Genomic DNA, 15,678 nt, shown 5'->3' with positions numbered 1-15,678 from the left:
CATTATTCTTTACTGTTGCGCTGATAACTGTCCTTTCTGAAATAGTTATCAGAAGGTACTGGAACTGCTGGGTTTGAAGGCCATTCTTATGGAAGACAATGAGCTAGCCATTAAAACCACGGAAGGTACACAATCGTTTTCTCATTATAAGTTATCTTATATAGTACAAAGACACTTCATGTTGCCCACAGTTTCTGTAGTCATGGCTTGGCCACATTATCACATTCTTAATGCATGAGCACTGATCAACTACTCAACCGGCATCTATACCTGCAACTATGGTCACTTGATTTATTTTACCTATTATTTAAACCATTTCTAGGGCTGTGAGAAAATGTGGGAGGTGGAAGAGATGTGCACACCAATCAATCTCTGTGAGAGAAAGCAGTGGTATTTTCCTAAACAACAAAGAAAAGAAGAATAGACCATGCCGCTGCCTCAATTATCAGATGCTTTGGTGCTTCTGCTCTGTCACCTTCGGACGTCAATGAGATGTTAGCTTTAATTGGGGAGATGCATAGAGATATCAGTTGCCTAGAGGTGTCGCCTTAGTGGCTAGCTGGTGCCACTACGTTCATTGCTTCACTTAGAGTTCATAGTGGTTCGGTGGTGAATTGTTGTATGTAATTGCCTAATTGTGAATTCTGTTTGATCCCTGTGAAACTAGTTTTGCAGGGATCGTGTTTGGTTTTGTTAAGCCTTGTCTTACTAAGAGTCTAAGACCATTTGTTGTAAATCTTCTCTCCTCTTAATGAAAAAACGAGCTTAGGCACGGTCACGGAAAAAAAAAAGAAAAGAAGAATAGATGGAAGGATCAACTTCTTATTACCTTTTTTAGACCTACATCAGAGGTTGACTTGCTTTTGTGCCTGATGAGACTTCCTGAAACATGTATGCATGCTGCCCAAGCCCAAGAAGCATGGCTACAATGCTTGACCTTAATATACCAGAATCATAATCCTTGGTTTTGAAACAGAAATGCAGTTCTTAGCACTTCAAAAATGAAAAATAATGAAATGTAAGGACTAAGGATATGCCAACTGAACATGGACCTACCTTATCAGTTTCGGGGAAAAAAAACACCCACACTAAGGCCTAGTGTGGGTGTTGTGACTTGTGAGTTGGTGTTTGGGGTGTGTTGTACTCTATTTTTTTACTGTGTACGCAGGCTGCTTATATTCGAGTAAAAAAAAGAACTGAGCTCTGAACAAGTTCCAGTTCCAAGCGTTAACATTGACTCTCGTTTTTTTTTTTTGGAGAATGACTCTCGGTTACGTTGACCACTTCTAGGCAGCTCTTCAATTTTGGCCATGTTGGAGTTCCATTTCTTCAATACAAAACTAGCATTACATGTATCAAATTTTGCAACCGATCGTCCTTTTTTTTTTCTTTGGGCAACAGAAGAAACGAGATTGTCTAATTGGCATGTAGGCCGAAAGCGAACCGGACCGGTTCGGATTGCTGTCATCCAATCGGACCCCATACACAATTCGAGCTCGGGATCCAACATGGACACCGGCCCAAGGCCCGCGTAAACCCAAACCCCCTCTACAAGTTCCGGCGCAGCCGCACGGCAAAACTCCGGTTCTTCTTTTAACGCAAGAAAGAAAGGAGGGTAGAAATCGGAAGCAGTGAGAAGAAAACGCCTCACTCGATCCATCGCCTCGCCGCAGCACACACGACGCCGGCGGCGCCATGGCCATGAAGGTGGACATGTCCGCGCTCGAGACCAACTTCGGCAACTTGACCTTCTCCGCCGGCGACGACACGTACTTCTCCGCCGGCGGCCCCCGACGTGCCGTCCATGGTGCTCCCCACCTGCGACGACGTGAGCACTCCGTCGCCGCCCCCCCCCCCCCCCCCCCCCCCCCCCCCCCCCCCCGCCTCTCCCTCTCTTCCCCTACCTTTGATCTCCTCCGCTAAGGGGTCCGCGATCCGCCAGATTCGTTCATTCTGAACCTTGGTTTCCCTCTTGTCTCCCGCGCAGTTCGACGGGTTCCAGGCGGACACCAAGAATATGGTGAAGAATAAGAAGGGGACGACCACGCTCGCCTTCATCTTCGACAAGGGCGTCATCGTTGCCGCTGATTCCAGGGCCAGCATGGGCGGTTATATATGTAAGTACCTTGCCTTCTTCTCAGACTTGTGTTTAGGGCCGACTAGGGTTTTCCGTCGGGTTGAATCTGTAGGAAAGTTAGATCTTTGTGCGGAATTTGGAGGCTTTGACAGCCGGTTAGCGATGCGTTGCATTTGGTATGTGGGATTGGGAAAAGAAGTGATTTTTATGCGAGATTTGTGGTATCCGCTGGTGTAGTATGGATCTTTTCATATCCCGGTGTGAACTGTGGTGGCTTATGGCTATTATCTCAAATAAACACAGTAGGGGTTCAGGACTGCTGCTTGGGCTCTAATAGAGGAACATGTCTTAAGCATCTAAGAGGGCTCTTCAGAAATGCTGATTATGTGCTGCCGCTTTTTAGTTGTAGGATAGGAATAGAAGTACTTCTCGATAGAATGTTGTTTATGGAATGGTGAGGATTATTTAATGATAACAGTGAGTGAATCAAGATAATGTAGAGATGAACTATTTTTTGTGTGTGTGGAGAATATGTTACTTTCTTATTGGGTTCAAGTATCTTTCTCTTATGCCCTAAGTGTGTGATGGATTAAATGAAATTATTAACATCCAACTTTTACCAATTGGTTTGGAGGAAGACAATAGAGATTTGGGTTCTTTTAGTTAAGAAAATTTGTACTGATGTTCATTTGTTACATAAGATTGTATACTGTTTCATATGATCTCACATTTCTTTTTTACTATGCAGCCTCACAAACCGTGAGGAAAATTATTGAAATAAATCCTTACATGCTGGGGACAATGGCTGGAGGTGCTGCTGATTGCCAATTCTGGCATAGGACCCTAGGAAACAAGGTCAGAAGTTGGCTTCGTTTTAATTATTATTTCACACATTACACCTTTGCGGGGTGGGGCTAACATAGTTTCTCCTTTTCAGTGTCGCCTCCATGAGCTTTCAAACAAGCGAAGGATCTCTATTGCTGGTGCTTCCAAACTGTTGGCTAACATCCTTTATTCATATCGTGGGATGGGACTGTCGATTGGTACAATGATTGCTGGATGGGATGAGAAGGTGAGTTGTTTGTTTTGGTTACACCTTCAGTTTGTCTTAAGTTGTACTCCCTCCATCCCAGAAATAAGTTCGTTTTGGACATGATTTAGGATACCAAGGAGTGGTTAATTAGAGTATTTTCCCCTGTTTGCCCCTATTAAATAGCCTGTTGAGCGTCTAATGAATCAATGTAACTCTCCATCCTATCGGCTACCGACGCCCAGTTTTAGACGAGCGATGCGGGTTCGAACCCACGCTCATGCTTTTTTTTTGTGATTTTTGCATGAGAACAGAAACCACCGGCCGATTTATTGTTTTTTAGTTTTTGGGAAAAAAAAACTGAAAATTCTCATCCACTCGTTTTTGCATGAGAACAAAAACCACCGGCCGCACTGTATAATTTATTGTTTTTATTTAAAAAAAAAAACAGAAACTTCTCGTCCACTCGATTCTCTTCGTCCTAGTCCTGGGCTCGTAGCCGCACCGGCGTCGTTGTCCATCTTGCATCTTCTCACTGCCGCTATGGAGTCACGTGAGCCAGACGCGACCTCCGGCGCAACGCAAACTCCGGTGCCATCTCCGGCGCCGGCGCGATCGACCTCCACCGCGACGCGGCGCGACGCAAACTCCGGCGCCATCTCCGAACCGGCACGATCGACCTCCGCCGCGACGTGACCTTCCGACGCCATCTCCTCCGATGCGAATCCGACGGGATAGACTTCGGCGCCGGCGTGATCTACCTCTCCTCCATGTCCTTCGGCGTCTTGCAGCGCGAGCGGCTCTAGCGTTAGTTTCCTGCGAGTTAATGACGGCTCTAGAAACGAAGAGGCCGAAGGGCAAAGCCGTCTAAACTGACGGTGGTATACTTGAAACGAAGTCCCTTGTGAAAACATGAACAGCCACCAGAACGAACTCTTTTAAGGGATGGAGGGAGTATGACTTATGCATAATGACAATCTTTTTCTTGAACTTCAATTCTTCTCTTGATCCAGGGCCCTGGCTTGTACTATGTTGATAGTGAGGGTGCAAGGCTTGTGGGAAACAAGTTCTCTGTTGGCTCTGGTTCCCTCTATGCTTATGGTGTTTTGGACGACGGGTAGGCTCTTTTTATCATCTGATGATGTGTTGCTTTGCTGTGTTCTCTGATTAAGTTTGAGTTGAACAATGTCCTTACCTCCACTTTTCAGCTACCGCTTCAACATGTCAGTTAAGGAAGCTGCCGAATTAGCGCGACGGGCTATTTATGGGGCAACGTTCCGTGATGCAGCAAGTGGTGGTTGCGTTAGTGGTATGTTTAAGTCTACTTTATTATGTTTATTTATGTTTTATATGGTTTTATTTCTTATGTCACCATAGTTAATCTGACTACAGATATTAGATATATCTAAATTGCTATTTGACCAGTAACAAAAATGAACATTCTTAAGAATATGAACATAATACCAAGATGTCCTTTTGATAATGTGCATGGGGTCTTATGTTGCAACTACATATCTTGAAGAAATTCTGAATCTGACTATGTTGTGCTAAGCAACTTGCTTGTTTAGGTTTTGTCGAACCCGGTAAACTGGTAATTCAGTTCTTATTATAAAAACAATCATTTGTAGCTCTTTGCTAACCTGAAATTGTCATGGTGGTATCCTGCTGCCTTTGTTTGCTCAGTACTCCTTTCTGGCATTGCCTGTTGACCGTGCTAGTGGCATATTGATTGCTTATTGATTTTTGTCAAATCAAATCCATTGTGATATTTATATACCCGGGTGGGGCTTTGGCTGATATTACTTGTTTGAATTACAGTTTATCACGTTGGCCCTGATGGTTGGACGAAGCTTTCTGGGGATGATGTCGGGGAGCTGCACTACCACTACTACCCGGTTCAGAAAACTCCGGTTGAACAGGAAATGACCGACGCCCCTACTGCTTCTGCTTAAACCTGTTGTTGAGAAAACCCTGAGTGAAGGCGCATGTATCCATGAACCATGAATTGTAGAGGCGCCATGTTTATGAACGAACTTGGACATGTTTGTCTCACAATGCTAGATCACTCGTTCTGTTATTTGATTGATACCTGAGTAACTTTGTGCAATCATTGAAATCTTGACCTATTTTTAGATTTTGGCCCTGTTCGTTTTGCTGAAAAGCCATGACTAAAAGTATTGTTCGCTGATTTTTTGTAAGAGAAAAATATTGTTCGTTCGTTAAAATAGTACGGCTCATAAACCAAGCGAACAGGGTCTTTGTCAATTCCTCCCTTGCTCTTGTGCTACCTTTTGCTGCGGCCATTTGCAATCAGATCTCTTCTCCTTTCAGAGGATACACTGGGCAGGAATGAACAGATGGCAATAGAGTGTGCTAATGCGTGACCAGGTCGAGGTTTCAACTGTTCTTCCTCGCCCATCTCATCTTTGCTCCTCGGCCCTTCATGTCCCACCCCTGCCTTCCCACCACCTCGGCCGATGGCACTACGGCTGCCGGTCGTCCAACCCACCCTCGCCACACCACACCACACCACACCGCACCGTCCCTCCACTATGGGAAATGCTAGCGTCCGGATAGGGGCTCTCGTCCGGACGCTCGCGCCCCCGCCCACGTATGCTACTGTGCTTGCCCGCACGCCAATGCCTCATTCACATGGGGGCCAGCGCCGCTCTGTTTCCTACGCCTGTGCGCGCCCATGTGGGGCGTGTCTCAATCTGCGCTCACACCGTTTTTCATGTCTGTCGCTCACGCCCCCTCCACACACGCGCGCATGCACGCGGGTCCACCAGGTGGCTGCGTTAAATGGGTCATACTGCAATGTAACATGTCCGACACCTATTCTACTTTTGTAACATTTAGATGAAATACTTACAACATATGTCTGAAACACTAGGAAAACATGCATGTAGCCATTGCAAAACATATGTAACATTCATATGAGACACTTGCAATATATATGTAAAACATATGCAACATCCAGATGAAGCACTTGCAATATATGTGTGAAACATATGCAACATATAGATAAAACGCTTGCAACATATGTCTAAAACATTTAGAAGAATACACTTACAACATATGTGTATAGCCATGACAACATATGCAATATCCACATGAAAATAGTTTCAACATCCACATGAAACACTTAAAACATACGCTTGCAACGTGCATTTTCAGCGCAAAATTTTCTTGCTGCTTGGGGGCGAATCGAGGTTCGTCGACGCAGAGCTCGATATCGGCACGAAGCTCGATGCCATGAAGGTGCCAGTACGGAGCTTATTGACGGCAACGCGTGCAAAGTTCAGCGATGACGCGTGGATGATGGTGGCGCGGAGCTCGCCGGCAACACAAGGCTCTCTGGCGGCAGCGCACGTGGAGCTTTGTCGGTGACGCGTAGAGAGCGTGTGGGGTATGGACGTGACACGCGCGGGGCGGGTGGCTGCGCGAGTTCGAGATGGGAGGAGATGCATAGGCTCCATGACATCCTTCCTCTCCCTATTGCTTTGAATGGAAAGACAGAGGAGAGAGAGAGATAGAGACAAGATGGAACCGGAGAGGATAAGTCTAAATGGCCACCTGACGGGAGTATCAAATATTTGTGTGGTAAAAAAAATATGTGGACCACGTAGCGTCCGGTGTCCAGGTGTGGGACGGACACCCGCGATTGAGCATTATCGAATCACAAACAGAGGAGGATGGCATGCAACCTTCACCCTCGCCACGAGCTCTTCCCAACCGGTTGTCTTCCACCGTCCACCCGTGCGGCGCCCCCCTCTCGCTCGCCGTCCTCAACCTGTCACCACCACTGGACCGAGAGCTGCCATCGCCCCCCTCCCCCTTTAAGGCCTCTGGCCATGGAGCCCCCTAAAACCCGAAATTCGCCAGTGAGCTCATCTCCGGCAATGGCGGTGGAGGTGGAAGGCAGTCAATGGGCTCATAGGTCGCGGGGCGCACCGAGCTCATGGATTATTATAGGGTGCGCTCCATGCTCGGGGCGCGACGCGTCGCCGGATAGATTTTGCGATAGCAATAGTGATACGCGAAAGCGTGTTGCCATAGTACGCTTTCAACCCGTTTGAAAAGGTTACACGTGGCTCTGGCTCTACAGCTATGGAGTCCATCGCCATGTTCGTTTGGGCTGGTTTGGCTTATAAGTCATGGCTGAAAGTACTATTGGTTGGTTTGGTGTGAGAGAAAGCGAACAGGCGCATGTGAGCGGCACCAATGAGGCTGAATTCATACGAGACGAGACCACTGCGGCTTCATGACCAGGGCCAAGCCTTTGATGTTATATATGACTTCCTTGTCTCCTATTATATATTTATATGGCATTGGTTGATTATGCTTTGAACTAGGGTAATTATATGACGTTGGCTACCTGGTCATATTTGAGTTATAAAGATGCAAGAGCTATATGCAAAGTTGTTGGCTCTTTCTTTTCTGCTAATCTGATTTGGCTGTTGATTTAGGAGGATCGCGAGAACAGGATGGAATACTCGAGTACTGATGGTGATGAAAATGCTAATGAACTAGAGAGAAGTAAAGAGGCTTGTCAAAAGGTTTGTGTTGTCAGTTTTGATTATTTGCTGTGAAACGAATATGCTCCGTTGTGCAATGTGCATCTCTACTGCTGTTTGCCCAAGTCTTAGATGACATATATGACTTCATTGCCTCTTCTTATATGACATTGGTGAATCAAGTGTGGAACTGATAAAGTGAAAATGCTGCATATGGCATTGACTGCTTGGTCATATTTCAGTGATGAGGATGCAACAGTTGTTTGCAAATTTGTCAAATGCTTGTTGATTCCTGATGAGATTTGTGGCTAGCTAACCTGAATTGGCTGTTCATTTTAGGAGGATGCTGATACAGGGGTGGAAGGCTCTAAAATTACCGATGGTGATAAAGAGGCTATTGAACTAGATAACAGTGAGAAGATTCCTGAAAAGGTTTGTGGTGGCCATTTTTTTATTTGGTGCTGGAAACCTAGCTCCGTTGCGTCCCAAGTTTTCTGATGTGATGTACGATTTCCCAATATCTTCTTATATAGTATCCATGGAGCAAAATTTGAACAATAATACAGTACATGATTTTAAGGATACTACAATGTTCCTTGCTGGAAAACATGGAAGAAATATGACAACATAAATGCAAGCATATTTTCAAAAATTAAGTGTGTTATAATGAACTGGTTCAGTTAGCTTCTGTTGGCAAGTGTTGATATTTTGCTTTTCATTGCTATATTCGACTGCTTTGCTCCTTGTGCAATGGTGGCTTAGCAATGCTTGTTGACAAAGCTATTCAGCATACTTCCTCCTTTCCAAATCTAAGTTGTTTTTGTTTTTCTAGATTCGTAGTTTTTACTATGTATCTAGACATAATGTATATTTAGAAAACAACAACAACAACAACGTACCCTTCAATAGCTGCTTTTCAAGTACTCGTATTCAATCATAGATCTCTAGGTATATCCCAAGCTTTCAAATGGCTCTCAAAATGGGAATTCTGATCCGATGGCGTTAGCTCTTTGCTTGACAGTGTAGTTAGCCTGACTGTTCAATCAAGATGAGAATTGAACATCCATCGTGACAAACATAGCTCACAAATATCACACCAGATTTTGGTGTGCATAGTATAATCACACCTAGCCTTGGGTGTGTTCTTCATGCATGTTTTCCAGAGAAAACCTCCATAGGTAACTACTATTTCAATAGGCAGGCATCAATAGGTTCAGGCATGAACAAGCCTGCCCAAACAAGAAAGGTTAAATCCTCAATACATTGGTTATAGAATAATAGAAAAATATTGAGATAAAATAGTATGAGCTCATTAATCTTTTAAAATATCACTGCCATATGTCAACTGTCAACATGATATTCCGAAGTCAGAGCACAATGGAAGTCCAAATATCCAGTAAGAAAATGCAGGACCATGGGGCTTTCAGATATAATAATACTATATATAGGAAAAACGAATCAAATATCTCCCCTTTTAACTATCACCTCTATCATAAAGACAGATAGGGTAGGAAGTGAAAATGTTTACACTCAAGCATTGTGAAACCAAAGGATATGGGAACCATACTCAGATATTTTTAAATTGTTATTCTATTACTTCGACACACATAAAAAATTTAGTAATAGAATGAGGGAACATTGCTTGATGGGGGGGGGGGGGGGGGGGGGGTCTTCCTTTCTTTTATTCTTACCAGTGGCAGTTAGAAGTCACTGTATTACAAAATTACGTATCTTCCTCCTCAAATTCATCCTGATATTCCAAGTCGTCTAGAATAATGTACTTGACATCACCAGTAAATGGAGGAGAGTTGACGTCATCCTCATTTGTCTGGCCCCTTTTGAATTTCTCATACCTGTGATTAGAGATGAAATATTGTTACACCATGACAAAAGTTACTATGTTCACAATGCATGTTATAATCAGTGATGTTCACAATACATTTGTCTGGCCCCTTTTGAATTTCTCATACCTGTCATTATATGGTGTCCAGTGAGTTTAGCTACTTATTAGTTATGATCAGAGGAAGTAGTATGTTAATATGTTCACAATGCATCCAAAAGTTACTCAAATGCACAACAGTAAGTTTACAACAATATCAAGAAAGTGAAACTTTTTATGACATTACAGGTTTGGGTATCCTTTGCTTTTCTTTCTTTTTTTGGAAATTGCTTGGTGTAAATGAACCTATAAATTTGTGTACATGCAACTACTGGTACAGAATCACTAATGTGACTGCACTGTTCTCAATAGCGATTGTGACCACTGGTAATGGAGCTAATACTTTATTTTGGAAATACAATTGACTGCATAACAACTTGATTGCCAATCTTGCTGCTCACCTTTTTGCCCTCATCCCAAAACGGTGGGCTAACAAGCTTTACAGTGAGGGAGGGGAGCAATGGATGTGCTTACATGGATTCAAGATTTAGTGAGAGCTTTATCTGTGGCAGCCCTGACAGAGTATCTTGATCTTTCCTCTTTGGGACCTATTGTCTGTAGTAGTCCTTCAACTACTATAGTTCAACTAGCCATAAGAGATTAACTTTATCGTTCACTTATTTCAGCATCCACGACCACTGGCTAGTACGATATCTATGCTACGCTTCTCTGAGCAGTTATATTTTAAAATTCTAAACAACCAACACCGCATAAACCATCTACCATTACCTACTCAGACTACAATGCTGGCTATAACTTGACTATTGACGGAAAAGTTCAGTTTATGTTTAGCATTTTAACCTGAGTCGAGCTATTCTTGATGGTTACAATGTTAATTCTGAACAAATAAACATCTCTGATATTACTCCCTGGGACTAAAATGCAGGCAATAACTTCCCACAAGAAAAAAAATGATAGTTTTAACTTGACCAAATGTTAAGGGAAGATGTTTCAGTTTATCTGTTTGGCATTTCCCTCTTAGCCTGGGGTGAGCAAAAGTTTTGCTTGTAGGAATTAAGGACTTTGAAATCTCATTGTGCTGTGCAGGAGTTGATCTTGGAAAGGAGTACTTACTTGTACCAATTGAACAAGCTAACACCAACCATAATGGTGAAAAGACCAAACCCTTTCAACCAAGTAAATTCATCATGGAAATAAAATACCGCAACCTGAAAGACCAAGGTAAATAGATCCTTCATAAGAGCCATTAGAAACTAAATTCATGTAATTATAAATTACATGGAGCCTAGGAATTCCATACAGCCTATTTCCTAATATTTGGGGTTATCAAACTTTTTCATGCTAGTGTTAGCAGACAACTAATGTGTTTAGCCTTGACGTAACTCTGCTGATACTTTATAGCTTCCATCTAACATTGTCTACCAAAAAATCGAAGGTACTTGTTGGGGTTTTTCCTTTCTTTCTTTCTTTGAATGATTTGTATGCACAAACAATGAACTGCTTCCAGTTTTTACTGTTCAAGACTTGTTAGCTTCTCTACCATGAGCCACTCAATTGTCAACCAAGTGTATCAAGCTGATGTTTGTTTCAGATGAAGTGTAGTTCATGGTTGACAAGCAGTTCACAAAATCCAGATTCCACAGCAAAGCAAGAAAATAAATAGGAGGATAACTTTAGAAAGGATCAATTTTAAATATTACCAAAATGGTTACAGCTTCTTTTACTACCCCAGCTATCGTCACGGTTATGGCACTTGTTGCTGAAATAAGTATATACTCTGTTAACACCTGCAGTTAGAATCAAAAGACCATGAAATATCCGATAATTACTGAAAGTACATGTCCCAGATCATGTAAAACTCGTTACCATGAAAAAAGCTAAGGATCCTCCGATAAGCATAAGTAAGAAACTGCGCATGACATGCCAAGGGTTATCGAAATATGAATTCTTTTGAAATTCACTCCAAGGATCCAATAATAGAGATAGTATCATCGTGGCTATGGCCATCACTGGTGTAACATGGCTCATCAAGGTAATTGGATTCTTCAGGCCTGCAAAAGGAAGATAGTTCATTGATTACCAATAATCAATTCATAATTTTTAACTGAATAGTATTGGTCCCACTTTTATCCAAGCTTAGGACACAAGCTGGAGTCAGATCTACCAAATGGAATGGCTCAAGCAGAAACCAGAGCGGCAGAGCCCCCATTTGTGTGAAGTGTTCTTCCTAAATCAACAGCATCTGATGCTGTATACCATTTGGGATCAAATTATATCAACTGTTTTGTTCTGCCACTTGATTCACTATTAAATGGCCAAACAGTGCCTTCAGAAAGAGAGGGTAGAGTTCTCCACTAATTCTTAGGTTTTAACTTTTGAACACCACGCCTCATCTGGTAGAGATAGACTTACAAGAACCAGACCAAACTGGGCCTTCGTTTAATTAAGGAAACAGCTCCTAACATGATTGCCACACCTCATTGGTAGAGATAGACTTGTAAGAACAAGGTCAGGCTAGTCCTTAGTTTAATTAAGAAAATGATTTGACTGGTAAGCATAAAAAAATTGATTGAATAATCAGATATGTAGAATTAAAACGCCTGCACTACTCTCCTATTATCAGAATTGATATTCAAGAATAAAGCAAAGCTTACATACCGTAAGTGTCTTTCTTGAAACATCAAGATTCACATGCACATAAAGAAAGAAACCATTAGCCTAGGAGCATCAAAGAAACAAAAGGGTTGAAACATGGGATTCACCATAGCTATACAAGAAAAGGCATAAACTTCGTCAATACACTCACCTGCAACAGAATCTGAGTCATGGACCAACGGAATCCTGACATAACAGCAGCAAGCGTCACAAAAATGAAGCCCCAGAAGTCAAACTCCGTCTCCTTGGAAACTGATGAAAATAATATTGCTAAATCAAAAAAGATAAATCCAAGATTTTTTTAGCACTGATACAAGTACACATCAGCATGTTACAGTTAACATGGTGACTAAGATAAGGAAAACATTCAGTTACTAAATTCAAGTTTACTGCAAATTACAGTGTATGAACTTTGGTGAATTCAGCATGATGTGGAGCTGACTATTTTTAACAACACATCCTCTGAAAAACTACCTCAGAGTGATGAAACTGAAAAACATCCAGAACTCCAAGATATCCATTTAATTTAATTATGAATGCTGACAATGATTTGACATGTATTTTTATTATTTTTATGAAGAACATAAATTCCATTCTGGCCTTCTGGTCAAAGCAAAGTTTGTTGACTTCACAAGTTGCTGAAGTGAATTTGAATCAAGTAAGATAGTCAAATATATCACATGCTCTTATTGTGACATGCTTGTTGAAGAGAAATTACTTTTTTTTTTCTCGAACCAGCAGGAGAGCAGCCCGTCATTATATTAAGGAGAGAACAAATACAAGAAAACCACTAGAGTAGAGCCAAACACACCCAAAAGCACACGCAGCCCAAAGAAAAAGAAAAAGAAAAGAAATACTCCCAAGAGAATATAGTGAAAGGCTGGAAGCCATATTTGGTAGCTACAAATAAAACTGGAAATAAGATCAATTCCTCCAGTAAAAATAAGAATACAGAATCAACAGAGGATGTGGATTCCTGCAATATTGTGCAGATGTCCACTTTGCGAGGAAAATAAAAAAAGCCAGTCTGAAACTCGCTGATGCTTAACTCTATGGCATTGCTCAACGTTTTGTACTGGATGTTCAACCAGAGGGCATGCACTTTGATTATGCTGTAATAACGCTGAATTTAGTGGTCCTGATGCAATGCAATGGACTGGGGCTTTGTCCCTGGAACTCTAAAAAACTAGTAATATATATATGGAATATCTATGTGTATCCTAACAACACCTTTCTATAGGTAAAGCTTTTGTTCATCACCTAAAGGTTTATGTTCCAAGCAGTGCAGGAAAAATACAGTCTAACAAAGACAGGCAAACAGTTAAATCTTAGAAGCATATTGTACCTGTCAACAGAACTCCAGTAGAAATAACAACTATAATTCCTAGAAGCTTGATGCTAGGATTCTCCAACCTTGAAAATAGGAAGAAACTTTTAGATGCGCATATCGTCGAAAACAATGGAAAAGGAAAAAAAACGCTCAGAGATGCATGTTAGTTAGGGAGCGATGTTGACCCCTTCCTTAAGAAACAAATGAATATTATGACACAGTAATAAACTTATCACAAGAAAATAATAAATGGATAGTATGTAATCAAATAAGTTAGTGAATGAGCAGGTTCTATGTGATCCAATGAGGTTGCAATTGCAACAAAACTATCGAAAAAGAATAAGTGCTCATCTGTACTTAAAGAATATTTTGCAAGCTATAATTAAAGAAGGAAGCAGTAACTCAGAAAAAATATTTCATATGACAAGTCATGATAAAAAAAACATGCTTATTCGAAATTAGCTTACTTACGACTTCTCTACTTAGAAAAAGTTACATTGTACTGCTTGGCATGTCCAGATACTAGACAATTAGTGTAGATGTGTCCATTTAAAGTTCACACCAGATCCTCATGTGGGTTAAGGGAAGTGTGGGTTTATCACTGCTTTACATTTGAACCACAATTTTTTGCTTTCATGTAAAATGTTAGTAACACTTCTTTCTAGCTTAAGACTACCATGCTTCATTTTGGTGCACAGCACTGGCTGCTTCAACTAATTGTCTTAAAAAGCGACTAGCATAATTCATTAGTGCGTGGCATTGGCCGCTTCAACTAATTGTTTTCAAAAGAGGGATAAACATAGAACTGTATCAACCAATCATGTGGCAAGTTTGTAACAATTGTTGGAGAATATAAATGTTCCTGCTGTGCTAATATGTACATGGTGCAATTTACAAGTACGAAAAACGATAACCGGCCGGGGGGGGGGGGGGGGGGGGGGGGGGGGGGGGGGGGGGGGGGGGGGGGGGGGCGGGATGAAGGCCAGTACTCACCTAAATGCAAAAGCAAAGAGCAACAGGAATATCGGGGAGGCTGATTTACACTGCAAAAGATCAATTTCATGAAATCTAGTCACTGAACAAATTGAGGAATCTAACTAAATAAAGAAGAGCAAGTGAATTAAATCCTTTGGTGGACACACCATAGTAGCAAACGTCACCGAGATGAACACTAGAGACGCGTTGCTCAGGTTTATGTCCAAGGCCGTCCCGAGAGCAGTTGGCACGACTGCATGCAGAACGGCTAGTAAGGATCGCTACTCATCCATAAACAAGCAAGCGCAAGTCATAGCTGCAATCTCTCGTGAACCGAGATCCACACCTCTCATGAAGTAGTCCTTCCACCCCATCTCGACGGCGGCCTCGGGCCCCTTGGACTGGAAGAAGATTATGAGCTTGGAGAGCCCCGCCTGCAGCGCGAAGTGCACGGTGTTCATCAGCAGCGGCGCCGGGAACTTGCCGAGCTTATCCCCCAGCAGCGTCTTGTTATATCTGCCACCACCACCACCGAGCAACGAGAGAAGCAGTCAGACCGCCATTCCCGCAGCGGGGGAAACAGTAGGGGAGGAGTGGGTGGATCCAGGCCACTCACAGCGTGAGGCAGGTGCTGAACGCGTACCACACCAGGATGTAGAACCCGGTCCTGAGCACGACGGCGGGCGGCAGCGCGGCGCGCTCCGCACGCTCCAGCGACTCCAGCTTGGTGACGGACTCGCTGGGCCGGAGCCCCCCGCCCACGACCGCGGAGCAAGGGGGGTTCTCGACGTCGAACGCCCTGCGCGCCGCCGCCTCCGGATCCGCGGCGGCGGCGGCGGCGTGCATGCTCCGCTGCCGGAAGTAGCCCGGCCGCGGGGAGCCCACCTCCGCGGCGGCCCCATCGGCGTCGCCGCCCTCGGGCTTGGGATGCATGCCTCCTCGCGATTCCGTCCGTGCTCCGGGGCGCTACGCTACAAGGCTCGCATTGCGGGCGCTCGACCGGGGTGCCGGTGCCAATGCCGCGGCACGGGCCGGGGGGATCTGGGAACGCGGCGCGCGAGAGGGAGGCGCGACGTGAGAGGGGTGGGGGGCCGTGGGGACGGCGCCTGCGCCTTCGCGAGCGGCTGCCTGCCGGAGTGCCGGAACGGAACGGGGACGGGGGCGGGGACGAAGGGGTGGTTGATTTGGCGGGTG

General features: G+C 43.6%; 1 protein-coding gene and 1 pseudogene across 1 annotated transcript; one reads left to right on the top strand and one right to left on the bottom strand.

Annotated features, from left to right (window-relative positions):
- Positions 1–1,680: 1,680 nt before the first annotated feature.
- On the top strand, positions 1,681–5,241 carry LOC136527698 (proteasome subunit beta type-5-A-like; annotated as a pseudogene).
- Positions 5,242–8,408: 3,167 nt separating this feature from the next.
- Positions 8,409–15,668, bottom strand: LOC136527737 (probable sugar phosphate/phosphate translocator At1g06470). The gene is made up of 12 exons (XM_066520555.1): positions 15,101–15,668; positions 14,831–15,000; positions 14,652–14,737; positions 14,503–14,552; positions 13,525–13,592; positions 12,331–12,431; positions 12,183–12,195; positions 11,391–11,575; positions 11,225–11,311; positions 10,638–10,732; positions 9,316–9,477; positions 8,409–8,853 (listed from the first exon to the last, which is right to left on the bottom strand). The coding sequence occupies exons 1-11, from the start codon at positions 15,415–15,417 to the stop codon at positions 9,348–9,350; spliced, it is 1,302 nt and encodes a 433-aa protein (XP_066376652.1). The 5' UTR covers positions 15,418–15,668; the 3' UTR covers positions 8,409–8,853; positions 9,316–9,347.
- Positions 15,669–15,678: the final 10 nt, after the last annotated feature.

Source organism: Miscanthus floridulus, chromosome 19, assembly GCF_019320115.1.
Source record: "Miscanthus floridulus cultivar M001 chromosome 19, ASM1932011v1, whole genome shotgun sequence".
Lineage (NCBI taxonomy): Eukaryota > Viridiplantae > Streptophyta > Magnoliopsida > Poales > Poaceae > Miscanthus > Miscanthus floridulus.
The sequence above is the reverse complement of the archived record's forward strand: the minus strand, read 5'-3'. Positions and strand labels throughout refer to the sequence as shown.